The sequence below is a fragment of the Nyctibius grandis genome, chromosome 1, assembly GCF_013368605.1.
Source record: "Nyctibius grandis isolate bNycGra1 chromosome 1, bNycGra1.pri, whole genome shotgun sequence".
Taxonomy (NCBI): Eukaryota; Metazoa; Chordata; class Aves; order Nyctibiiformes; family Nyctibiidae; genus Nyctibius; species Nyctibius grandis.
Genome location: NC_090658.1, coordinates 30,867,949 through 30,893,638, shown reverse-complemented (window position 1 = coordinate 30,893,638; position 25,690 = coordinate 30,867,949). Strand labels below are relative to the sequence as shown.

General features: G+C 42.0%; 1 protein-coding gene across 5 annotated transcripts in view; it reads left to right on the top strand.

The window, feature by feature from the left end:
• Positions 1-8,039: 8,039 nt before the first annotated feature.
• Positions 8,040-25,690, top strand: part of LOC137665335 (BTB/POZ domain-containing protein 9-like) — a 30,845-nt gene continuing 13,194 nt past the window's right edge. For 2 of the 5 annotated variants that reach the window (XR_011048484.1, XR_011048482.1), the window contains exons 1-6: positions 8,040-8,419; positions 10,332-10,497; positions 15,046-15,256; positions 16,342-16,705; positions 18,336-18,599; positions 20,257-20,447. Coding sequence is in view for 2 of the 5 variants with exons in the window: in XM_068404215.1 (XP_068260316.1) it covers positions 15,072-15,256; positions 16,342-16,705; positions 18,336-18,599 (813 nt within the window). In the remaining 3 variants the exon portion in view is untranslated. Of the gene's footprint in view, positions 8,420-8,661; positions 8,682-10,331; positions 10,498-15,045; positions 15,257-16,341; positions 16,706-18,335; positions 18,600-20,256; positions 22,507-25,690 lie in introns of those variants that run through there. The other 3 variants (XR_011048483.1, XM_068404215.1, XM_068404222.1) reach the window with 3 other exon arrangements.

Sequence of the window (25,690 nt, the reverse complement as noted above, 5' to 3'; positions counted from 1 at the left end):
CCCCCTCACTGTTTGCGGGACCAACACCTCCCACGGCCCCGGTGGCTGTACCGGTGGCAGCTCCTTTATCACCGTCGATACGGATGGCTCCGAAAAAAGCTGAGGAGCGGGGAGCGAGTAAAATAGATACAGATCCATTAGAACCGGTAGTGCGCCCTAAAACACGAGCTCGATTTGGACTATTTGATTCAGATGCTGAACAGGAGACTTGGCCGAAACCCCCTCCGAAACCCCCTCCTCCTCTCATTGATCTCTCTACGGATGAGGCTGAGCAGGAGGACAAGAAGGAGGGTAAACATGCTTTGTACCCACCTTTACCGGATTCGCCATTTACGGAGTCAGCAGTACCAGAGTCACAAGGACTTAAAGGACTGTTACCATCACGAAATGGACACGAACTTGACATGACAGAGCTTGGTAGACGACTGGAAGAATTAAAGATGGAATTGCAGCAGCATCGTTCAGCCAACGCCTCGGGACACATGACTATGTCTCCCCCAAAACCCCCCTCTGTGTTCGGGACAAGTATTAGGGCCACCTCAACCTCCTTTACAACTCCCTACTCCACCTTTAGATCAGGGCGGGGGGGGAGGTTTGCGTCCATCTGGTAATGTGGGAGGTGAGGGAGAGGGTCAGCGTCCGCCCGCGTATACAGGGGAAGGGGGGGGAGGTGAGGGAGGAGTGAAATGGAAAGGGGTCATTCGAGATGCGTTATTAGAAGGAGTTATAATTCCACAAGCATATCCGGTGATTGTGGGTGCGGGTCCTGAGGGGAGAAATATTTGGCAACTGTTAGATTGGAAAATTGTAAAAGAAGCATTGCCACTACAGTTAGCGAAGGACAACACAGGTGAGGACTGCAGGAAAGTTGTTGCAGGGATGGCAAATCGTAACCCCACCTTAACTGAGCTAATGGATGCTTGTGAGAAAGTAGGAACCACCACATTTCAGATGGAGCATTTAGCAAAAACTTTTGCGGCGGCAGTTAAGGTAGTTCATCGTTGTTATACATGCGAACAGGAAGGTCACTTTAAGAAAAACTGCCTTAAGAAGTTGAGGCTGAGTGGGAGAGATAACTCTGTTTTGATGTGTCATTGCTGTGGGAAGCTAGGGCATTTTGTGAAGCTGTGCAGGTCTCAGTATAATGCTCAAGGTCAGCTGATAACAACCAGCTGCAGAGTGCAGGGAAACTGGAGAAAGAACGCAGGGGGGAACCGTGTGCTGACACAAATGAATCTTCCCAACCAGTTCCAGGCCTAAACAGTTAACTCGCAGCCCGAACCGCAGGGAGCGCAGGACTGGTGTTTCCACGCAGGGTTAACCTGCACGGCTGCCAAGCCTTGGACCTGTGGCAAACAGGGATAATGCTAATGCTGATTGTCAAAAGATCATTGAAGCTTTACCTGGAAAAACAGATTTGAATGCTATGATAAAGGCATGTGCAAAAGTGGGTACTGTGGAACATAAGGCTCAAGTTATGGCTGCGGCCGTACCTGGGGCTTACGTCGTCACAATTGCAGCCTATATTCCAATTGTTAGCAGGGGACACAACTTTAACAGCGCCACGACACACTACTTCAGAGGTACAGCAACTGATTACAGAAATAGAAAGCAGGCTACATTCCAAATTTGTACATCGTATTGATTTGAATCAGGAAATACAAATTATCACTTTGTTTGATAGGCAAATTCCGTATGCAATAATTGGTCAATGGAATTCAGAATGATCAGATTCGTTACAGAGCTATTGGCACAGATTATTCATTAAAGGACGGATGCGATGTCGGGAGCTTGTGGCCAGAGATCCCTGCATCACTAACTGTTCCTATTGCAGCTCAGTATTTTGAGTGGTGTATGGCCAATAGCTTTGCTTTGCAAACAGCTATGGAGAATTTCTCAGGACAGGTTGTTTACCACTTGCCCTCCCATCCTGTTATAAAATTGAGTGCGGAACTTCCAATTGCCACAGGAACGTGGTGCGCAGACACTCCTGTGGATGGAATTACCATTTTTACGGATGGATCTGGGAACACAGGCAAGGCGGGCCTTGTCTGGTATTCTGACGGCAAGTGGGAATCTATGGTAGTACAACAAAAGGGTTCACCTCAGGTGGTAGAATTACGAGTAGTATTAAAAATATTTCAGAATTTTCCCATTCCCTTTAATTTGATTACTGATTCAGCATATGTAGCTGGCATTATAAAGCAATTGGATAGATCTGTTATAGAGCATATATGTAATCAGTGTGTTTTTGAATTGCTGCGAGCTCTGTGGCAAGAAATTCAAATCTGAACTGCATTGGTTTATGTTTTATATGTAAGAAATCATACTAATTTGCCTGGGTTTATTGCAGAAGGCAATGCTCGAGTGGACTCTTTGGTTTCTGACCTTACAAATTCTACTGCAATGACTGTGCAGGTGCCGGACATTAAACAGCAAATCATAGAATGGGTTTTTCCACCTTTTCATCCTAAAACAACAATTTGTACCAGAGTGGAAGCAATAGCACAATTGCTTGTCAAAGTGCGTAAAAGAATTACAGACATTACCGGACTAGACTCAGATGCTATCTATTTACCTATCAGAAAGGAATATCTACAGTGGTTAACAAATCAGTCAACTCTTTTTCAAATGGCCTTACAGGACTTTACTGGACAATTGTTAACACATTTGCCAAAAGATAAAAAGCTACAGTTTATTTGCAAACAGGATTGGGAAGAAAAACCTATCAGATCAGAGATACCTGTGACTGGACTAACTGTTTTTACTGATGCAGGAAAGCGATCACATTCAGCAGTTATTACCTGACAAGAGGATGGACAATGGAAATATTGTAAATTCTCAGGACAAACTGAGGACTCATTGCAGACACTTGAATTTTTTGCGATATATCAGGTTTTTGTAAAATGGAAGGATTTACCTGTCAATATTGTAACAGACTCTCTTTATGCAGCAGGCATTGTAAATCGAATTGAAAGAGCTTTTATACGACCAATAAGAAATATGCGACTTTACACCATTTTGCTACAGTTGCATCAAGCAATAAACCTCAGAGAGATACCTTATTTTGTCACCCACATTCGTAGTCATCAATTTGATCAAGGTTTGAGCATTGGAAATAATAAAGCAGACACACTTGTGGCCTATACGCAAATATCACCAAATTTATTTGAACAAGTACACCTATCCCATCAATTTTTTCATCAATCAGCGAAAATGTTAACGAAACAATTTCACCTCACCATGGCATAAGCACGTGAATTAGTTAGTGCTTGTCCTAGTTGTCAGAAAATTGGCATGGGAATTGGAATAGGGGTAAATCCTCGAGGATTTGAGTGCGTTGCAACTGTGGCAAATGGATGTTACTCACATTGCAGAATTTGGAAGGCTCAAATATGTTCATGTATCTGTTGATACGTTTTCACATGTAATATGGGCAACAGCACAAACTGGGGAAACAGGTCGTCATGTCAAACGACATTTGCTTGCTTGCTTTGCAAGTCTTGGGGTTCCACAACAACTTAAGACTGATAATGGACCAGCATACTGTTCATAGATTTTTCGTCAATTTTGTCAACTATGGGGTATTACACGTGCCACTGGGATTCCTCATTCGCCTACGGGTCAGGCGATTGTGGAACGTGCTCATAGTACATTGAAACAGCTTCTGCAAAAACAAAAAGGGGGAGAGGTGACTGAACCTTCTGAGAGACTTGCAAAAGCTGTTTATGTACTTAACCATTTAACTTTAGCAGGAGATAAGGAGCGACCCCCAATTGTAATACATTGGGAGGCAGTTTGACAGGGAGCAAGCTATGTGCAAAACAAAGGCAAAGTGTGGTATAGGGAACCAGGTACTAACGAATGGTTGGGACCAGGGGAACTATTACTAACGGGTCGAGGTTATGCTTCTGTCTCTACAGGCGCAGGAGTACGGTGGATTGTCTCTAAAAGGATGGTTAGCCACATTATTAGAGGGAATAGTTTATGTAGTTGTGATTATAGTTATCATAGGGATCTGCGTGGGTTGTGTTAAGACAATCATTGAGAATAGTATATGGAAGTAGTGAGATAATAAATGTAACTACTTCCAAAGGGGGAAATTGATACCGGATGGTTTAGCAACGGTTTAGCAAGAGTAGGCCTCAGAGTAGGCTCTAAAAGGCCTGCTCTGTGTTACCTTTAAACAGAATCAGCTTTCCTGTCAGTAATTTTCCTTTCAGCTAGAATAATAGAGAATAACAGTATGTTCTGAAGTAAACTGCATGTTTTGTAGATAGAGTCTGCTTATGGGAATGTTTATAATAGGCATTATCCTACTTGTGTTACCCTGTTTGTTTGCATGTTTGCAGAAAACTGTGCAACGAATGGTCAATACAGCCTTTTTGGCACAACAACAGAGAGCAGGATTTATGGGTAACCAAGGCTGGGATTCTCTGACTGGGCTCTGCGAGACACAGGGAACCGGGTTTGAGTAAGAAACAAAAACAAAAAGGATGAGATAGGACATAGCTCGTTCAAAAACAAAAAGGGGGAATTGTGGGGTTCCCATGGGACAATGGTGGGAACGAGCTACTGAACGAGCTATGTCCAGGCATGTCCAGGGGGTGGTAATGGGGTGGTGATGAACTAGCCAATCATAATACAGAACAAGGGCCTTGGCTATGAGACCAACAAGATATGGGGGAAGTTGAAAAATAAGAAAGAATGCTGCACCTGCAAGATATAGCTTTTTAGCATAAGCCAATCAGAACTAATATAGAGGCGCGTGGACACTTACAGTATGATGATTGTGGCCACCCCGCATCGGAAACAAACAGCACGCTCCATTCAGCTACACTGGAATCTTGCAATCGCTTGGCTAGGCCTACCTGTCGAGATCAAAACTGATAATGGCCCCTGTTTCATTGCTCATACCACACGTCAGTGGTGTCAGCGGTGGGGCATCACGCTCAAACACGGCATTCCGTATAATTCTACCGGGCAGGCCATTGTAGAGCGCGCTAATCAGACACTAAAACGCAGAATTAAGATTCTTGGGGAGGGGGAAGGATTCCCAGACGTAATTCCTGTCAACTACCAATCTCACATTTTACATCGCGCTCTTTATTCTTTAAATCATTTTGCCCGGGGAGACCAAGAGCGTGCCCCAATTGAGCGACATTGGGGTCCAGGGGTGCCACAAGTGGGCCAGCCTGTTTCCCACCCCCAGGTTCGGTTCCCTGGGACAGCAGAGTGGGAAACAGGTTGGGAGCTGCTACATCACGGGAGGGGGTATGCCGCCATCAAACGGGATGATGTTATACAGTGGGTCCCTACACGCTGTTTGCGCCCTGATTTAAAACAAAATCCTAACCCGAAGTAATATGTACGCTGTCCGAGCTTTATGTTTTGCAGGAGTACCTGTGGGGGAAGCCGAAACAGCACCAGCCTCGACCTTCAGACGTGAGGAGTCATGACAGTACAGAGAGTCTGGTAAAGCGGCGGGGCGCCAAGAAAGATGAGGAACGGCGACCGTTGCTGAGTGAAACAAAAGCTTTGAACAATGCGCTCATGATTAGCTTGCTTTTGCTTTGCATCTCAGGAGTTGCAGGGGAATCTTACTGGAGAACCCGGGCTCGGGATGTTGTATCTGCCAGCTACGCTTACGCTTTGACGCAAGGCTCCAGAATCAGCGATACGCTTTACTTCGCATGACTTGAAGCATGGGGAGGGGGAAATGTAGGCAGATTAGGGTACGGCGACCGGAAAATCTCGGGCTGTAACGGAAGGTAGGCGTGGCGAAAGGAGCAGGATGTGCAAGTATCGTGCGAGTTCGTACGGGACAAGACAACTATATAAGGCTGTTGCGCAGTTAAATAAACGCCATTAGTTGCATCCTCACATTGGTGTCTGTGCTCAATGGCCCTGGGGTGCGGATAGCCTCAGGCCAGCCAGCAACCGAACGGAGCTTGCTGCAGACAAGCGGCAACACTGTACTGCCAGAACTAATACCTACCCTGTTCCCTGCCTTGTTCCTTGTGCGGTTATTCTCCTGTATGTTAGGTCATTTTGATAGGGACAATATAGTTACCACTGGTTGGAGTGAGATCTCCTGAGTAGGTGAGCTGTCTTGCTAGCTATCACCACATGATCTCACAGTCGTCTTCCTCCCAGATGTGGGACTTTTGACATTGGACTTCCTGCCCCAGGCAGGCTAATTCAGCTTAATAACGTGGCAAAGATTTTCTTGAATGCTGGGTTAGTTTTATACCAAGTTGATTATGTAGAAATGAGAAGCCAGTTCAAGGCTCCTCAGTTTCCTGAAGGAGTAAATAAAGCTGTTCCTTTCAGCAGAAAGTTAGGTTGGCGCAGTTGACTCATGAAATCTCACCCTACTTTAAAAAAAGGTACACAATATTGCAGAATACCTTACAGCAGCAATTAAGAGACTCTGAAGACTACTGTAGTGTAATTTATCTTCTGAGGCTAGTAGGATAAGAATAGTGCCAACAAGCATGAGAGCTACAGCAATGAGACAAAGCACTCAGCTGATTGCAGCTAAACTGTTTTTCATGTACATCCCTTCTGCTGCTGGTATTCTGAAATAGGAACTTGAAGTAAAACTCAGCTGAAGCACAAGTGCTAACTGCAGTTCCTTACCATTCAGAATCTCTCATTAGATTGTGTGAGTAGAAAAAATAGACTAATAGTAGTCTAAGTGAAGTTGTCTAAAACTAAGTTTTATTTCAGTCGATACAGATGTATCATCTAAAGCTTTATGACCAAGGCGTTGGCAAGGAAAATATCAAAATTTTGCAAACATGTAACTTGGTGGTTCATTTGTATCAACATACAGTGTTTCATTCGGACTTGTTTCGCCTCACGCCAAAGTACAGGTGTGTGTGACTGGTAAAGCTATTGACCCAATTGTATGGAACGCAGTAATTAAAACCGGGATAGTTTAAATCAGATGAGTAAGTCAAAGGGTGTGCATAAGTAGTTCAGTGGATAACTACACAAGGAGGAGCAGGCTATGCTGAAGGTTCTCTGCTCAGTACTTGGAAGTTACTCTAAGCACGTTTGCTAATCTTGGAATGACCTGTGGTTTTTTTATGTGCTTGACAAAGTATAGACAACATGATAGATGATGAGGTAATAAAGAGGAAACTAGTAAAAAAACACTGGCACGTACAAACTAATTACAGCAGTATCATGAAGTGGGCAAGGTATGGTGGGTTTTTTTTTAGAAAAAAAAGTTACTGCTGCTTGCCATACTGAGAACTAATTAAAACCAGTATTCTCAGTTATGAAATCCAAGAATAAACTACTAAAGAAAAACACTTAATGATGATTCTTTTAGCCTGCAACAGATGTTAAAGACTTTAAATGTAAAAACTTTTGATTTTGAAATTATTCAATGTTCTTACTGATTACAGACAATGCTGTTTTTACTTCTTCCAAGGTAATGATTCTTTTCTGCTAAATAAAGCATGGCATTAAATACCACGTAGTGCTTTGCCACTTGGAGGGCCTAAATTTAGCTTTGTACAGTACATTATAAATTAATCTAATGGTCACATAGAGACGAGCCCACATTCTCCTTACAGACAGGAAGAGGTTCTCATTACTGAGGAAAGCAGAACACATACCAGTTGGCAACAGACTGGCAAGCACACCGTTACACTTAAAGGAAACACGTATGTTGGACGTAGTCGAGCACCAGCAGATGAAAGCGACTGGGAAGGTTAAACATCACTTGCTATTTTATAGGGGCCGGACATTTAAGCGTCCCTGTTGTCTGAACAAGTGCCCGGTTTCTGACAAATGCTGGCATCTGCTGACACGTTGGCTGTGGCCCGCAGGCAGGCGGGTGCAGCCGCGAAGGTCCCCTGCCTGGGACACCGCTATTTCAGCACGCCTAGAGAAGCGTCGCCGGCGCTGCAGCGGCCGCCCGGCTCTCCCTGCTCACCGAACGCAGGCGGCGCTCCCGGGGCCGCTCGCCGCCCCCACCCTCCCGCCGAAGGGTGCCAAGGCGCGGTGCCGGCGGGCTGGTCGGCCTTTCAGCCGCCCCAGGCCTAGCGACTCCCCTCACTGGGGGAACCGGCGTCGCGACTTGCTGCGGACGCGCCCGCGGCCCGCCCCACCAGCCCTGCCGCGGGGCCCGAGCCCCAAGTGCTCTCCCCAAGGCTCGGCCCCGCGGGCACCGCTTGCCACCGGCCGCCTCCGCTCTGTGGCCGGAAAAGGAAACCTGGCGCCGCCCGAACGGAACTGCGGAGGCCGCAGCGAGCCCACGCCGCCACCGGGACCCTCTCCTGAGGGTGCTCGCCTACGTCAGCACGCAGGACGACGGCTGCGGTTGCTAAGTGGCGTCAGCGCGCCGGTTCACGTAGCGACAGCGGCGGGGCGGAGGGTGGGGGCCTTGGCGGCGGTTGGGCCGGTGAGTCCCGGGGGAAGGTTGCGGTCGGGCGCGGCGGCCGTGTCCCCCCCTGCGGAGCGGGTTCCTGCCGACCGGGCGGCGGCTCCCGAGGCCTCCCCCGCGGTGGGCTCCGGCCCCTCGGCGGGCCGACGTGCTGCTCCCACCGGGAGCGAGCGGCGGCGGGGCGGGCGCGGGCCGAGGGAGCGCCGCCGCCGGGAGCGCGGGCCGCCTGCGGGAAGCTGCTGGGCGCATCAGGCCTCACCTGAAGCGCCTTTTTGCGGAGGTGGGAGGGGGAGGGAGGGGGGCGGCCGAGCGGGCGGGGGTCACCTCCTCGGCACCTCCAGACTTGGGAGGCGGCTTCTGGGCAGGCGGCGGCCCTGGCTTCCCCGGGCGCGACCTTGGGCGGATCGCTGGCTCTCGGCCGCCCTCTCTTCCCTGGGTCCGGTGCGCCTGCTTCACCTGCCCTCCCCTGTGCCCGCCCCTGCGCTTTGCAAGACCCTCTTGTGGCTTGCTTTTATTTATTTATTTATCATATTCGTTCAATATTTTGACGCTTTGATGGTACACACGATATTTTCACAGGTTCTTCTGGGGTCTTAGTACTTAACTACTCTTGCAAGTTGCGCGTTGCTGTGATTCATTGACCTTACTTTTGACTTCGAAGCAGCTGTCATGTTATCAGACTTTAAAAGAAACAACTTGGTGTTAACTTGTTACCAGTCTGCCTGTGATGTGGCTTGCCCAGCAATGCTCTTTGCTCACGTTATTTTTCAAGTACAGCACACAGACCCCGCCCAAAGCCCTGTGCTGGGATCACTTAATTTTTTGTGTTTTAAGATTTAATTTGAGCCTGCTCACAATGCAGGGGTATGTGGCGTGTGTTATGTCACAAATCTGTAAATCGTGTGCGTGAAGTATACTATTGTGTTGGGGTCTGTTCACTCATATCTATCTAAGAAAAACCCACAAGAATTTTCATAAGTGGTTTTTGAATGTGTTTTGATAGTACAAGCCAATCTGGCAACAGACATTACTTGTAGCAACAAATATTTATGTATCACATGTTACTCTCCAAAACCAGGTGATCTTCTTTGTCAAATACCTGTTTTCAATTTGCTGGATTAAGGTGTGGTTACTTTTTAGTTCATCGGACTACCTAAAAATATTTTTTCTTCCTTTTCCTACCTTGCCCCGTTAAACACATACTTTAATGAAGATTAGTGTCTCTCTTGTGAGATAATTCACAGATCAAGATATCATCTGTTTAGCAAATTAATTATAGTTTATTTTTCCTGCTGGCAGGTATGATGGGAAGAATAATAATAATTTATACTTTTAGAGAGACTCATTATGTTGGTTATGTATTTAAACAAATAAAGCCTCTATATTTTTGTATTTCCTCACCCTACAGTTTTGTTTTGTTTTCCTGTTTGTAAAATTAAAGGCTTGCACAGGAGAAAGATCTGCAACTGCCTGAAGTATTATAAAAAAAACAACCACCAAAACCCAAACAAACGCCCAAAACCTTTAGTTAGTTCTTAGGCAAGAACATTTAGAGAACTTTGGATGTGTAAGGAATGTGTGTGATACAGTTTGGTTTAATTAGAACACCCATGCTGGAAAAAAAGTTTTCTCAGGGGCATTAATGCTGTAGCAAGAATGTCAGGATGAAATTTTTGTGGCGTATAATGAACAAATGAATGGCAATATGTTACCATCTTCTTTTGACAGTTAAAAAAATGGTCAAAATTAAATGATGATGAAATTCTAGTGCTATGTTGTAACGTTATTAGAAGCTTTCCCATAGAATGGAGGGATTTTTAAGGATTTATTTCCACAAAAATTTTAACTGAGAAATATGCATCTCACTCACTTTTGCCATAGGCTACATGCCCCCAATTTCTCATGGTATGCATTTCATGCATTGTTTCAGGACGTGGTACACTTGTTGCTGTGCCGCTGGATGTGCTGAGTAGTGTTTCTATGAGCTTGCTGTTCAATCTGCCTGTTGTTCAGAATGGCGAAGAACCCTAATTTTCAGGAAGTTGGTCATCTACCTACAGGCTACGTCCACTGAAAATTTTCAGACAGCTTTACTGGTGAGCAGACCAATGTATTCTCTTGAGATTTTAACTTAAGTTCTATTCCATTTTAACCAGGTTGTATTGAGTGCATTAATACCTATTTTATACGTGTGTTAATAAATAATCTGCACTTAGTATATTGTTCTTTGTACCTAGCTAAACTTCTTCCTGCTTTTCTATCGGAGGACTGTGTCTCCGAGCAGAACATGAAACGTTAGCACTGCAGCACTTAAGTAATGGGAATGTGTTTGCAGATGAGCAACCTACCATGTTCTGTGAGTCTATGGTAATAGAAATTGTAATTAAAGTAATGTTTTGCTGGAATTTATTTGTTATGGAAAAGCATAACAAAATATTTTATGAAGTAATGAGTTACAAAAAATTGAAATACTACTTAAATCCCTTTCAATCAGCTGAGAACCAATTCCTATTTCTAGATAAAATAGCACTGTAAGAGAATTATATTTAAGAAAATTCCCTTTGTGTAAGTCTGACAACGTCTATGGTCTTGCGAGGTACAAACTAGATGATGAAGGAATTAAGTGTTTCAAGGGTATGAAATTATTTGCTCGGTGTTTATAATCCAGACTTATTTCATAAAATTTTTTATTCTAGCAATAGTCTGTTTACTTGCGTTTATTTCTGAAGTTTCAATAGGGTTATTAGTTATGTAAACATGTTTCACTCATATTAAAATTCCAAATTATTCATGAACAATTTCTTAAATTCCTTTTTCTGTGCCTGGTATAAAACCAACTCTTCCACGTTTCATTGAAACAGCTCTTCACAGACTCTCTAGTGGTAGCCCAAATGCAGGGGGGAAAGTGACTGAGTACCAGTCTTTATTGCAGCTCTGGTTTGAGAGTTGTTTAGTAAAGATGTCATTGGGGTTTTGCTGTTGTTGCTGCATTTTCTTGATCATGTTTTTGTATGCTGTAGCATGTTACAGATTACTTAACTAAAAAGAAATACAGCAAGCTGAAAACTGAGGGGGGGGGTTGTTGTTTTTCTAGCCATGACACACAGTGTGTAATACTACATGTTACCTTGTGTAATAAATACTAGGCTGTGTTTTTCACTTGCTCACTGTTGAAGATGGCCACCAAGCATGTCTTCTCACGGGGTCTTAGGCAGAAGTGATTTGTAGGCCTTCTGACTTAACAGATGCCTTTTGAGATTGTTGCAGTTTTAGTGGTGCCTCAAACTCACTGAGAAGACTGTTTTGTTTTGTTTTGTTTGTTTCTGTGGCATGAACAAAGCTGCAGCAGCTGACTCCTGAAGCAGATAACTAGCTTTGAGTTCTTCCTGGAAATAGGTTATGGTGCTGGCAAGAGGCTCGTAAATGGCTTGGCCTTTTATTCTGAAGTTGGTTAAGTGTTCTTCTTTGACTGCCAGGAAGAACAAACACCAGTATCCTCTGAAATGGGTGACTTGTTTGATGACAGAAGATGCCAGAGGGATCTTCAGGAAGGGTTTTGCCAAGCTCCCGGCAGCATCTGTCTTTTTTCTATCGTAAATAATACTTTTAAGTTGCAACTACAAAAATATATGTTTAGCTATACAGGGAAGTTGTGAGCTCACAGCGCTTGCCACAACTAAAGCAGTATATTACTTCCTCAAACAAGAAATGTGCAGGTCACTTTAAGGGTTGACTGAATTCATACCATTAATTAATCCAGTCTGGGAAGACCTGAAGTCATATAGTATTTAGTTCTATATTTTGAAGGCGGGACTGCTCTTATTGGGCTTCTTTATGTGGAAAATCCACAATACAGACGAAACTTGTGTTGGAAATGCATAGTAGTAAACAAATAAATGAGTTTGAGTGCTTCTTCAATATAGTAGTGTCACCCACAGAAAGCATATAAGGCATGTACATAGTTTCATAAAGTTGCCAGTTTCCGACAATTTGTGTCATTCAAGATTGGAAAGGCTTCTCAGCCAGAGGCTTGTAGCTTTCGTTTGAGTCCTGTATTCCCTGTCAGGATGTTTGTGTTTGAAACTGACAGTTTAGAATAGTACATTGTACCAGCAATTTGGAGAGCATTAAACATCAAACAAATTTGTCTTGAAGCTTACACACAGAGATTTCTAAATTTCTACTTTTATGGCTTGCTGTGGTTCAGAATCTTGATGTTCCCAAGGGCTGGCATCATCGGCTTATTAGCAAATGTCCCCAGTTCAGACTTTGCCATCTTCTGTACACTGATTCTTGTTTAGAGAGAGGTTTATGTACCCTTGAGAAGGAAGTGTGCTTTTGATTTTATTTATTTATTTAACCTGAAATGGAAACAATTTTCCCTTGAACTTTTCACCCTATTGGCACATGACAATATCCACAGCTACTGGAAGCAAAGTTAGTATGCAGCTGATGGCATTCCCTTATCTTTACCGCTTTTAGAGTCTCTCAGTTTTATGCAGACAGTACCTGTTCTTGTTTTTTAGAGATACGAGTGGATGAAGGAAACAAAGAAGTAGAATGTAGAAAAAATGGAATTAAAAATAGATTTTAAAACCAAACTGTGCCTGTACTTGTACATGTATGAAGTATCATAAATGAACTTCCCAAATCAATCAAAATCAGAACTAGCAGAAGAGAGAGTACAGAGTTGCTTGATAATGTGCATGTAACTCGCACATAATTGGGTTGCCTGGCTATTGTGAATGGAGATCAACAACAGCAATTGTAGACTTGGAAGGTACAGAAGCCTTGAAGGAGTATCGAGGCTTGAGATTTGCATCTGAGTAACAAATACATCCTTTTGTTTGCTCCTTTGTTGTAATAAAAGGTTTTATATTTGGAGGGCATTACGATTTTATTGTCTATAAACTCTCAAATAATTATGTTGTGATAAATATTCTTGCTAGTATAAGTAGATGCAACTGGACTGATGTGAGTTAAGTTAATCTTGCTTGTTACCAAGTAAATGTTACTGGAAGTGTATGTTGCATACATCTGTTCAGTGCAGAGTTGTCTTAGCTAATTGTAAATTAACCAGTGCAAATGGAGAAAACACTCTGTTACTATGAAAAACCATAAAAATTAATTTACTCTTGTGTCAGGATAGAAGAATGACTGTACAGTTCGTGTTCCCATGGTTAGGCTGCCTCCAGTATCTCGGCCAGTGTTGCTGGTTCCACACTGTAATGGCTACCCAGGCACACAGCTTCTAATTCAAGTAGCAGAGACGGCCTGAGGAAAGCTGGATTTTGTTCCCGTTTGTGCTGTGATCTGTATTATCAATTTAGTATGCTGTATTTTTCTCAAATCTGATTTTCTATTTCTGTCACTTTTTCTAGTTTAGTTTAAAGTTCTTTGGGACTGTGTTTCTACAGTATCTTGATTTTTGGGTTAAGCGTTTCCAGGTGTTGCAGAAGTGCAAATAATACTTAACCTCATATGCATGGTTTTTTCTTTTCTGTGTTGGGGGAGAAATGACTGGAAACAGATGCATATTTTCTCATAATACTTTTTAAAATATAGCTTAAAAATGCATTAATGTAATGAACATTTCACTTGAAAGATTAATGTGTTAGCTGTGTGCGGGGTACGGCCTCATCATTTTCCTGCTTCTTGTGGTACACCATCTTTCTTCAGCACTAAGTACGTGCCCATTTTGAAAAGTGGCTAGTCATTGAAGCACAGAAGGTGTCTCTGAAAATATGGATGGTTATTATCTGAAACAGCGAACATCTTTTTGTTTAAAAGTAAACTGAAGTGTAACAATAGAAGCTGATTTAAGACCTAAATTCTCCTGTGGATGTTTTTGCCACTGAGACTACAGAAAGCCTCTGTTGCTGAAATAAACCAAAACAAAACTAAACCCTTTTCTGAATTAAGAAGTAACAAAATAATTCCATAGAAGATATGACTAATGCATTCATTAATCTGTATTGTACCTTAGTGGCAGTCTCCTGCTTTTATGACTGAGAGGTATTAGGGGGGTTATTTTCATAGATATATGAGGGAACAAGAAGGCATCAAGGAGACTGAGTGGAAAGGGTAAGAAAATTGAATTGTACATTGTAAAGCTTTGCTCTTTGACAGACTTTATCTGTTATTTGTTAAAAGTTGTCCTGATTGTTTATTTTCTCCCTGTTCTGGAAAGTTAATTGGAATTCTGCGAGAACACTGATATTTTTACTTGTCGCTGATTTTAGCAGAGACTTGGGAGTTAAGACTATGCTTAATTGGTCAAATCATTTATTTCTTCATAATCTATGTGCATTTTAATTCAGAAAAAAATCTAATGATAATTTTAATTAAAGTTGTGTAATTTTAAATTCTTGTTGTTGGAAGCTTTTTTATTTTAAGTGAATGGATTGACAGAACAGCAAGGTGATGGAATTCTCTGAAATACTCTCTGTTGGTTAGAATCATTGATGCAAGCTACGTTGAGTACTGTTGTAAATGAACTTTAATAGAAAACCTCTTGGATTCATTTTTCCTGTAATATATGGTAACTTAACACTAGTCGCTTTTTTTGTAATTGCAGCTTGATCTTTGCCATTTTTTAATACTTGTGCCCTTTATAATACTGGTTGTTTTCTTTTTCCCTTTAGGCTACCAATATCCCCATCTCTCCAAGATGAGTAACAGCCATCCACTTCGTCCTTACACAGCTGAGGGCGAGATTGACCACGTTCACATTCTGTCAGAGCGTATTGGTGCTCTAATGAATGGAGAAGAATATAGTGATGTTACCTTTATTGTAGAAAAGAAACGTTTTCCGGCACACAGAGTGATCCTGGCTGCTAGGTGCCATCATTTCAGGTGAAGTATAGCTTTTTGTCAGGCTCACAGGAAATTTTCATGTAAATAAGATAAACATTGTTTCTCTATGAACTTTTCAGGGTGTAATCATCTGTCCATTGAGCGTGACCTTTTCTGTGTGAATGTTTCCCAGCACATCAAATCATTGTGTCCAAATATAAAAAGATAAATACCATGTCATGATGTTATTCTTTTGACCTTCATGAAATTGGATTTGAAGGTAGTTTCACAAATTCAAAGGAAAGATAACTTCAGAACAGAAAAGTTCTGCTGTGAAATTGTTTTGATTTCTCAGAGTACGGATGGCGTGCTTCTATGGAATATACTCAGTTAGAAAGTTTAATTCTGGCATGTTGGAATTGAGTATTTAAAGAGGTCTGGCTGATACATACGTATTTTAAAACTAGGAATAATACTAATCCAGCTGCTTTTAAGAGATGGGCATTTTTCACTCTAAATGTAATTAATAGAACTTGCTGATAATCATCTCCCAGTTAATTTTGTCAGAGGGGATAAGCTAATAACCAAACTGAAGTGTGAATGCAAATTGTGTTCAAACTGTCCATCAGATTTTAAGAAATAATTGTGAATACTTTGATTTGTTTCAAGATTCAGGATTTCATCGGAGTTGCTGTCTGCTGAGTTTAGAGTAAGGAATAGAGGAACAAGAATCCTCAGATTTGCTAATCTGCCACTGCTGTTACAGTGGTGAACTATTGGTTTCACTTGCTTTCTGAAAATTTTTCATTTTTTTTCTTTCTCACTGATAGTACTATATTTAAAAAAAAAGGTATGAGAATCATATCTAAATTTCTGCTTTGCAAGCTATTATTCAAAGTGGAGATGGAGTGATTGTTGTGTAGGATAAAAACATGATGCATTAGAATATTATTCTTGTGCAGCTGCTTTCAGAGCAGAGCTGCACTTTAAATACCAAGTATAAGGGGTTTTTTTTTTTGAAGATTCTTAAATCATATCCCCTTTGTATTCCACTTGCTGTAAATAGTCATTTATTCCTTTCTCTTTCTACTTTTTGCTTGGTTTTTATCAGGGTATAAATTTCTCAAATTTTGTCTTCCTTATAGAGCGTTATTTTATGGCGGAATGAGAGAATCTCAGCCTGAAGCAGAAATTCCTCTTCAGGACACCACTGCAGAAGCATTTACCATGCTGTTGAAATATATTTACACTGGTCGTGCTACACTACGGGATGAGAAAGAGGAGGTTCTCCTAGACTTCCTAAGCCTAGCACATAAATATGGGTTCCCAGAACTGGAGGATTCCACGTCTGAATATCTTTGCACAATACTTAATATTCAGAATGTCTGTAGGACATTTGAAGTTGCCAGTCTTTATTCCCTTCCCAAATTAACGTATATGTGCTATATGTTCATGGATAGAAATGCCCAAGAGGTGCTCTCCAGCGAAGGCTTCCTATCGCTTTCTAAGGTATATCTTCTGTTTGCACTTTTTTCCCCAGGAATGTTAATTTTAATCTGTATACAACTTCATGATAAAATACTAATAGGGGCACCGAATACAAGTTTATATATTAGTTAACAGGTATCATTTTATACTAGTGAACTGTGACCGTTGGAAACGTTCAAGCCAATCTGAACTTAAAATCCTGGTGATCTGTTCTGAATTTTTTAGGTATTTAATTTTGACCAGTCAGTATAGCTAAATATAGTAAATCTGATGGAGTATTCTAAAAGGTGGGAGCAGGCAATCTAATCTTAATTTGTCTTTTTTTCATCTGTTCTTGAAATAATGTAATTTGCCTTCCGAATGCTGCCCAGGGGATATAAGGTAAAGACTTCAAGATAGCAGAAGATGCTTTCTGTTGATTTCTTGATATAGGCTGTCTCAGTGATGGGTGATTTTCTACTGTGTAAGCTAAAGCGTTCTGGAGGTTGCTGTGATTTGTATTGCTGATTGTCATCATGTTCTGAAATTGCATAATATGGTGGTGGTGTAGGGTGGTTTGGGGTTTTTGTGTGGTGGTGGTGGTGGTGGTGTTAGATGCATAAATATTTGTGGCCGAGTCAGGCTGTTCTATGATGGTAAAATTTTCCATTTACTGTGAAATGGTCTTTGAGCTGGACATAATAGTGATAGAGTGTTTTCAAGTGGAGTTCACGTGAAGCAGCAGAGTATCTTGAACGAGTGATGGTATAATTTTTTTTTTTGAAGTGTTTTAAGTGGAAAAGCTGTGATGGGTCTATACCTTGAATAAGTGCAAGACACTTTGCTCCACTGACTAACTTACTAGTTGTGTAGGGGAAAAAAACGGGTTTTTTCTCTCTACTGTGTCATGCGCAGTTTGTTAAATCTGAGCTCTGAGAGCATATTATCAATAAAGAAATTAGCAAACGTCATTCATCAGGAAGCGCATACTTTATGACATCTTTGGCGTAGCCAGTCCTGATATATATGAGAAATTTATCCTTTTCTTAGGCAAACTCCTAATTATTCTGCTTGCTGAGTGAAAATCAAAAAGCTGTTCAATTCATTTTGTTCTCATTTTGCAGTCAGTGGGTTTTCTGCATGAATAAGAACCACTGAAGTTTTTATCTGCTGATTTTAAGTCAGTACCAAAAGGGGCGGGGGGGGCAGGGAGGGAATCCCAAATAGTTAGAAATGGTTTAAAAAGATGATTACAAGCCACACTTTATTTTCCTCATCAGTATTCTTATACCAGCCTAAGTTTAAATGAATACTTTGAACTATACTACCAAATCCTCAAATCACTTCTTATATTCCAAAGTAAATTTGAAGTAGTAACTGGATTTAAATTGATTTGAACAGTTCTCCACATTTCAATTCTGACTTATTTCTGCTAGTGAGTTTGTAATTTACGTGATGGATTTACGTTATTTACGTGATGGATTTTATAATTCTTGCATAAGTAGCTAAAACAAGCTACAGTTTCAGGTAGTCACTTCTTTGGAGATTATTTTTAATAACTACAAGTTAAAATACCCATTAATTTTTGCCTTATTTTAATTTCTTTTTTTTTTTTCAATAAATTTAATTTTATTTCTGTTTATTTGGTTTTTTTTTTTGTTTTCCTTTCCAGGCTGCTCTTCTAAGTATTGTACTGAGGGACTCATTTGCAGCTCCTGAGAAGGACATTTTCCAAGCTTTGATGAATTGGTGTAAACATAACCCCAAGGAAAACCACGCTGAAATCATGCAAGCAGTATGTTTGCCACTAATGAGCCTAACAGAACTACGAAATGTTGTAAGAACTTCTGGATTATTGTCACCTGATGCCATCCTAGATGCCATTAAGATTCATTCCGAGAGTCGGGACATGGACTCAACTACAGGGGCATGTTAAGTAAGTGTCAAGTTTTTTGTTTGCTTTTTTGTCATGTAGTGACTATTGTGCTTTGAGTTTTTATCTATTATTATGTGTTTCAAAAGGCTTACATAATGAAATATCTTGTTATATACTGTTCTTGCCATTTCTATTCCTCGAATAATATTAGTCAACATATTTTCTTGCTTTGTATCTTCGCCGCCCCAAAACCGCTCGCCCGGCTCCCAGGTGCCAGGCTGAGACACGGCAGAGGGCGCCCTGCTGCACGCGTGTGAGCGGCGGCGTGGCCGGGGCGGGGGGGCGGGCTGGCCCCTTCCCAAAGCCCCGAGCAAACCCCATTGCCTCCCGAAACAGGGACCCTGGCCGGGCCTCAGTCCCTGCTCCGCGGAGGGCAAGGTGGTTTGCAGTCCACAGCTCTGCATCCTTCCAGCCCTGCAGCCCTGTGCCCCTGCCCCACTGAGGGGGGGCGGTTTGCAGCCTGCATCCCTGCATCCTTGTTTCCCTTCATCCCTGCATCCTTGCATCCCTGCCCCGTGGAGGATGAGGTGGTTTGCAGCCTGCATCCCTGCCCATGGCAGGTCTTGCCCCTGCCACTCTGGTCCTCCTGTTTCCTAAGGATTCCCTAGAGCTGGATGAGGCTCAGAGTGGCGCTTCAAGGATGCTCTGTGCAAGGAACGGCTGCGATCACAGAATCACAGAATGTCAGGGATTGGAAGGGACCTTGAAAGATCATCTAGTCCAATCCCCCTGTCGGAGCAGCATTACTTAGATCACGTCGCACAGGAACGCGTCCAGGCGAGTTTTGAATGTCTCCAGAGTAGGAGACTCCACAACCTCTCTGGGCAGCCTGTTCCAGTGCTCAGTTACTCTCACTGTAAAGAAGTTTTTCCTCATATTTCTGTGGAACCTCCTGTGTTCCAGCTTGCACCCATTGCCCCTTGTCCTGTCAATGGATGTCACTGAGAAGAGCCTGGCTCCATCCTCATGACACTTGCCCTTTACATATTTATAAACATTAATGAGGTCCCCCCTCACTCTCTTCTTCTCCAAGCTAAAGAGACCCAGCTCCCTCAGCCTCTCCTCATAAGGGAGATGTTCCACTCCCTTAATCATCTCTGTGGCTCTGCGCTGGACTCTCTCTAGCAGTTCCCTGTCCTTCTTGAACTGAGGGGCCCAGAACTGGACACAATATTCCAGATGCGGTCTTCCAGCATCTGGCCAGCTGGCAGCACCAAGGGGAGAGGCTAGAAGGTTAAAATACCCTGAGCGGCAAGGAGAGGGTGAGAAGGGGTGACTGTTTCTGCTGCCTCCAACAGAAGAGCTTTCAATTAGTTTGCACAGAGACCTGGGTTCAATCAGTCCCATAGACAGGTTTGATTCTGCCACTGGTTTTATAAGTAGATCCTTGCATTCATCAGATCGTTTAATAAAACAAAAATGGACTGAAACACACGTAAATGGAGTCCACAGGCAGAGGGCAGTGGGGAACAGAGATGTCAAGTGCATGCATGTCAGTACTTACTGGGCATGGGTCTCAAGACTGTCATGTCTACTACCTATACGCTCAGTAAGCTGAAAAAAGAACAGAGAGGGAAGTTCACACCACTTACAGTCAGTAAGCTGAAAAAAGAACAGAGAGGGAAGTTCACACCACTAATTGTGTGCTTTTCTTCAGGTGTCTTATTCTCACCTTGCTTCTACCTCCGAGTAGAGGATTCATCCCACCTAACTGATCTAAAACTGGCATCATGTCTAAGCCCCTTTTGGTCTCCTCCGCAGTCTGGGAATGGAAGAACTACCTTCTGAGCTCTGGATGCACCCCATTTCAAAATAAACGTCTTGGAGACAAGGCATGAATCACCTCCCGTACGTGCTGCCTCTCTCCGTTGACCAGTGAGGGAGTGAACAGGACAGCCTTAGCCCAGGTGTCCAATTCTTTGACAGCCATGGAAAGGCAATCACAATTATTTCCTTAATGATGGGCCAGGCTCTCTAGTCTAGCTGATTACTTTTCCAGGAAAGCACTCATACTCCGTTCTATGCATAGCCAAATTCAGTGTATGCAGGAGAATCCATAAAGTTTAGTTTAAGTGCTGAATATCCTCTCTGTTCTCTGTCTTCCACACATCCTCTGCCTCTAGCTCTAGTTATCTATAGCAGATTGTCTTTTCCCAGCCATTCCTGGCAATACCTCAGTAACCAGCAGCTGGGTCACATTCATGGAGTCACAAGAACAAGACAAAGCTATCAGTTAAAAATGATATCTCCTCTCCCTGGCTTTCATTCAGCCTGGCATAAACTGACAAAGGGATGTCATTTTTTTTGCCTGACCACATTTCTCATAGCACATAGAAGGAAGCGTAATTTGCTGTCACAGCCATTTTTCCCTTTCACGCTTGGCTAACCACACTGTACATTTCACACAGATCTTTTGACTCTGCTGCTGCAAGTAATGGTCCCAGGGTACCAGAAATCAGAGACTAAGCTGTCTCAAGTTTGTTAGAAGCCATAGAATTCTATGCTAAAACTACGCATGCTTTATGATCTTATTAAAACAAATGTTTTGGTAGCAAACTCATGAAATGCAAACTGTTGATAGAAAAGCTTTGCTGGTAGATTGTTGCAGAGTAGCACATTTAATTATACAGTACATATATATGCAATTTTGCTTCTGTTTCTGCAGAACTTCATGCAAGAACTGGAAGGTCAACATCATTCCCTAGAAAGAGGGATAATCAGCAGCTAAATTTGTGTTGCAGAGCGCTGCTGTTATGGTTGGGTCAGAAGCTGCTGCTAATCTAGAACAGGAGCAGAAAATAATTTTCTCCATCCAAGCTGTGCTTGAAGATTTATCTATCACCATACTTATTTCCATGAAAAGTCCTGTACATTTGCCACCAGTGGACACACAGATGTCCACTTCTGACACTGAGCTGATCCATTAGTTCCACTGTAACATCATGGGAGAGACAAGAGATTGGAAATCACGAGCATGGAAAGTCTTTTCCATATCCTGGTCTGGTATATTTGTATTTTGTAACTGGACAAACGTAATTGTGTGAAATTAATTAGGTGATGGTTCAGAGCACCTTTAGCTTTTATTATGGCTGAAAGCTTTTCGTAGTGACCTTCTGTGTTCAGTGGTCCAGAGCTGGTCTACGTTTTTAAACACTAGATGGTGCCAAGGGTCCACACATAAAGACAAGCTGAGTTTAAAAGAAACAAAAATGTTTCATTTAATGGCAATACTGGCGTAGCTTGGGCCCTGTTTAGTCCTGTGAATTAGTTCAAAATCTACTGTTAAAATGTCTCATTACCTAGGAAGCGACAGAAAAAAATTCTGTACAAGATGAAAGTAACCCGAGTAAACTCACAGGTAATTTAGTGCTGGAGTTTACAGAGAGGACAGCAATTCAGAAATGAAGTTTCAATACAGGGATGTTACCAGCATGGGCAGGTCCAGATTCGTCTAGTCCAAAACCTTTTCTCTGACAGTGACTGGTACAAAGTGCTTCAAAGAAACCTATAAAAGCCCTGTGGCAAGCAGATAGAGTCCTACCCTCGGTCTTAGCCTGGTACCTAACACCTACAGGTTGCCTTAAGCTCTAGCACATGAAACCAAACTTTGCAAAAAGGTGTTTTTAATGAAAAAAATGGTTGTTCTTGCTAGAAATAAAAAAAATAGCTGACCTGTTTTATAGCTTAACTATGGACACTGATTGCAAGATTAAAAAATGCAAATGGCTGCAAACTATATCCGTGCCTACATAATAACAAAGATGATAAAAATTTTTACCTTTTTCTCAATTTAGTGCTTTCTTGAATAGAAAATCTCATATTTGCTCATGTGATAGTCTTACTGGTCTCACTGTATGACAAAACTCTAGGGAATGAGAAATAAATGACCATAACTTTAAATCAGAAATGCATAATACTGACTGTGTACTGCTTTATAGCTGTATTTGGGGAAAAAAATCTGTAGCCATTCTGCAAGCCAGTACCATACTTTCCTGAGGCAGTTTGTATGAGACTTATCTGTGACACAATGATATCGATAGTTTGCAGGAAGACTGTTATTACATTATCTGAGCAATTATCTGAGTCTTGGGGTAGGGCTGAGTTCATGTAGTTATTTGTCAGTACAGGTGCTAGATCCTGGTCCTGCAATCAGTATTATCATAAGGAACCTCTCATAGATGTCAGTGTAGCTGGACAGAGAGTCTATTTTCTCAGTGGAGAAGTAAGTACCATTTCTTAAATCCTTCTGACCTAAGTCTTTAAGAAGGATCCTTGGATCCACTCTTGATGTAAAATTGTTCCCTGGAAACTGGGCTGTGATGCCTGCACAGTGCTGTGTCTCTGTGTCTTTTGTGGCAGCATCATGTATGTAAAAAAATCAAGTTACTTTTAGATACCTGTAGTCTTGCAGACTAGTTATCTCTTACCAGTAGGCTTACAGAGTGAGGCCTAGTCCACAGGCAACAGAAATGGTGTGATGTAGCCCACCATAAAGCAGATCAAGCAAATAGAAGGCACAGTGTCTTTTGCTTGTACATCTTGCATTTACCAGACTTGTGTACAGAAGCTGTGGCGGGGGTGCAAAGGACAGACAAACATACCAAAGGGAAAGCAACAGTGTATCTATGCCTAACTGATGATGATGTTTAGATATAACAAAGATTACAGGAGTTGTGAAGAATGAAAACAGATCAATAATACAGAACAATCTGGGTGGCATGGTCACCTGTACATCAGCAGAAGATATAATCAAACATAAAGTCATAGATCTAGGATGAAAGCACACAGATCATATTCAGACAATAGGTGAAAGCTGGAAGATCTGTCCTGTGAAGATGTGACATTGGAAAGGATTTGGCAATGAGTAAGGCAGATTGTCTGCTGAGCATTCAGATTCTGATCTGATTCTGTAGCCAAGAGCACTAATGCAATCCATAAATGTACTTACAAATCAAAAGTGAAGGGGCCTATTTGAAATTTGTGTGATTAATCTCCACTAAATTCAGTGCTGAGACACTGAGAAGGTTTAAAGAAGACTCACAATTGCCATTAAAAATTGGAAAACATTTTGTAGTGAAATATTTCAGGAATCTGCTTTTCCTATGAAACAAGTGTAAATCCATAACCTCCTGTGCAATTCCTCTGCAGATTAGCACTACTTTACACGGCCACTGGGTGCACTGTGTCACTCTTACAGTACATGGGTAGACCAGGTTCCTAGCATGGGGTCATTTTCAATCTCGTTTTGACCCAGTTACATTTTGCAAAGTTAGGTTAAATATTCTTAAAGAAAGAAGGCCAGTGACAGGAGATGAATCTATTACACCTCCATTAGGGATCTAATGGAAATAAGGACTTGGTTAAAAACACTGTTCTGAGAATCAGCCACCTCAAGGTTCAAGTCTCATCTGTCTGAGCAGCTGCAACACCACTCCCGAAATCCAGGGAAGTCCTGAGTACGTAGGCAAGTACTGCTGATACATGACTACAACTCACACGATCAGGGGATGAGCACAAACTGGAGAGCAATACTGCATTTGTGGTCCAAATGCAGCCTTGTTGCCCAGAGGTTGAGCAGTCCTGCCTTAAGCACTCCTTCGCAGACAGAGTCTCATTTCCTGACATTGTAATTGTAGATCATTTGCCAAAGACTCATTAGCTTCAAAAGGCTAACTTCAATTTCTAGGTGTCCTTACAAAACCACTTACACAGCACCAACTCAAGCCCAAAGCCAGGAATCTGCAAACTAAATGATACTGCTGCAATGCTCAATAAGCAAAACTTCCTCGCTAGCAAGTGAAACATCAAATAAATGGTTTTAATTTAACCCTTTTTTTACTGGAGACAAGAGAAAAATAACAACATATCCACTAGATATGCTTGAATGGCATAATGCACAAGTCAATCACATCACTCCCAATATGAGATTGAAAATAGATCCATCGTATTTCTCCTTCAAAAGCTATCGGGAATGGCTCAGATAAACAGCTGCTGCTCACAGTTCGATGTTCAGGCTCAAAAGCAATGAACTGGTGGTCGCATCTACAAGCAGCCTGTAAAGAGGATGCTCATCCTCTAGACTTGGCAAGCAGGTTACAAAAATAAAGCTATTTTGTGATACAGACCACATCAGTATTTTCAGCCTACAATACAGAACTGTTACAGAGCATTAAAATGGCCATGGGTGTCAGAACTGTATTTCCTAACTTTCTTTCCCAACTTAAAACTAAACTTCTTAGGCAATTGTCTTCATTTAGCCCACACCCGGGGCTAAACAACAGCAGTTTTTCTTTCATCCAGTGTCCCTTCCCCAACTGAGGAAGGAAATTGAGAAAAAGAGGGAGAGTCATGGGTCAAAATTGAACAGATTTAATAAAATCAATAAACCAATGTCAACAATGACACAAAACACACAAAAGTATGCTTAGCTACAGAGTTGCAGAAGGTTGTTCCAGGAATACCAATCATTAGCAATGAGAAAAAGAAAGGCCAGAAAAGAGCAGAACAAAAACAGGCCCACCTCTCCCCAGCAAGCCCTCCCTTTTATAGTGAACCTGATGTTAATGATATAGAATACACCTGTGGGCCAGCCTGGGTCAGTTGCCCTGCATTTAGCTGCTAATGGCCCTGATCACCATGGCTGGCCACAAACTGAAACAAAATTCCAGTGAAACCAGGACAGCAATAAAGATCATACCAGAATTTTCACCTCCAAAAGTGTGAGTTTTACACACATGTTCACCTAGGAGACTCTGCTTATGCCCCAAGTAAGTAGGAGTTAAGCTCAGGCTAAGGAATAATGAGATATTGAGTCAGATCACAGCTCATTTTACCAGTTTATAACCATTAACAAATTTTATAAATTATCCATATCTGAATTTTTAATTTAAAAAAACCCAACAAATCTTAGCATTTACGTGCGTCATAGTAAAGTTGTAAGTGTACAGTGTGATGAGATCCTCAGCTAGAAGATGTTAGGAACAAATAAGATTTATTTGAAAGTACAGAAAATGATTTGAACAAAAACCAGATTTGGGTAAATTAACAGGAGGAAAATATACTCTGTTTCACTCTGTTAGGATGAATGGAAT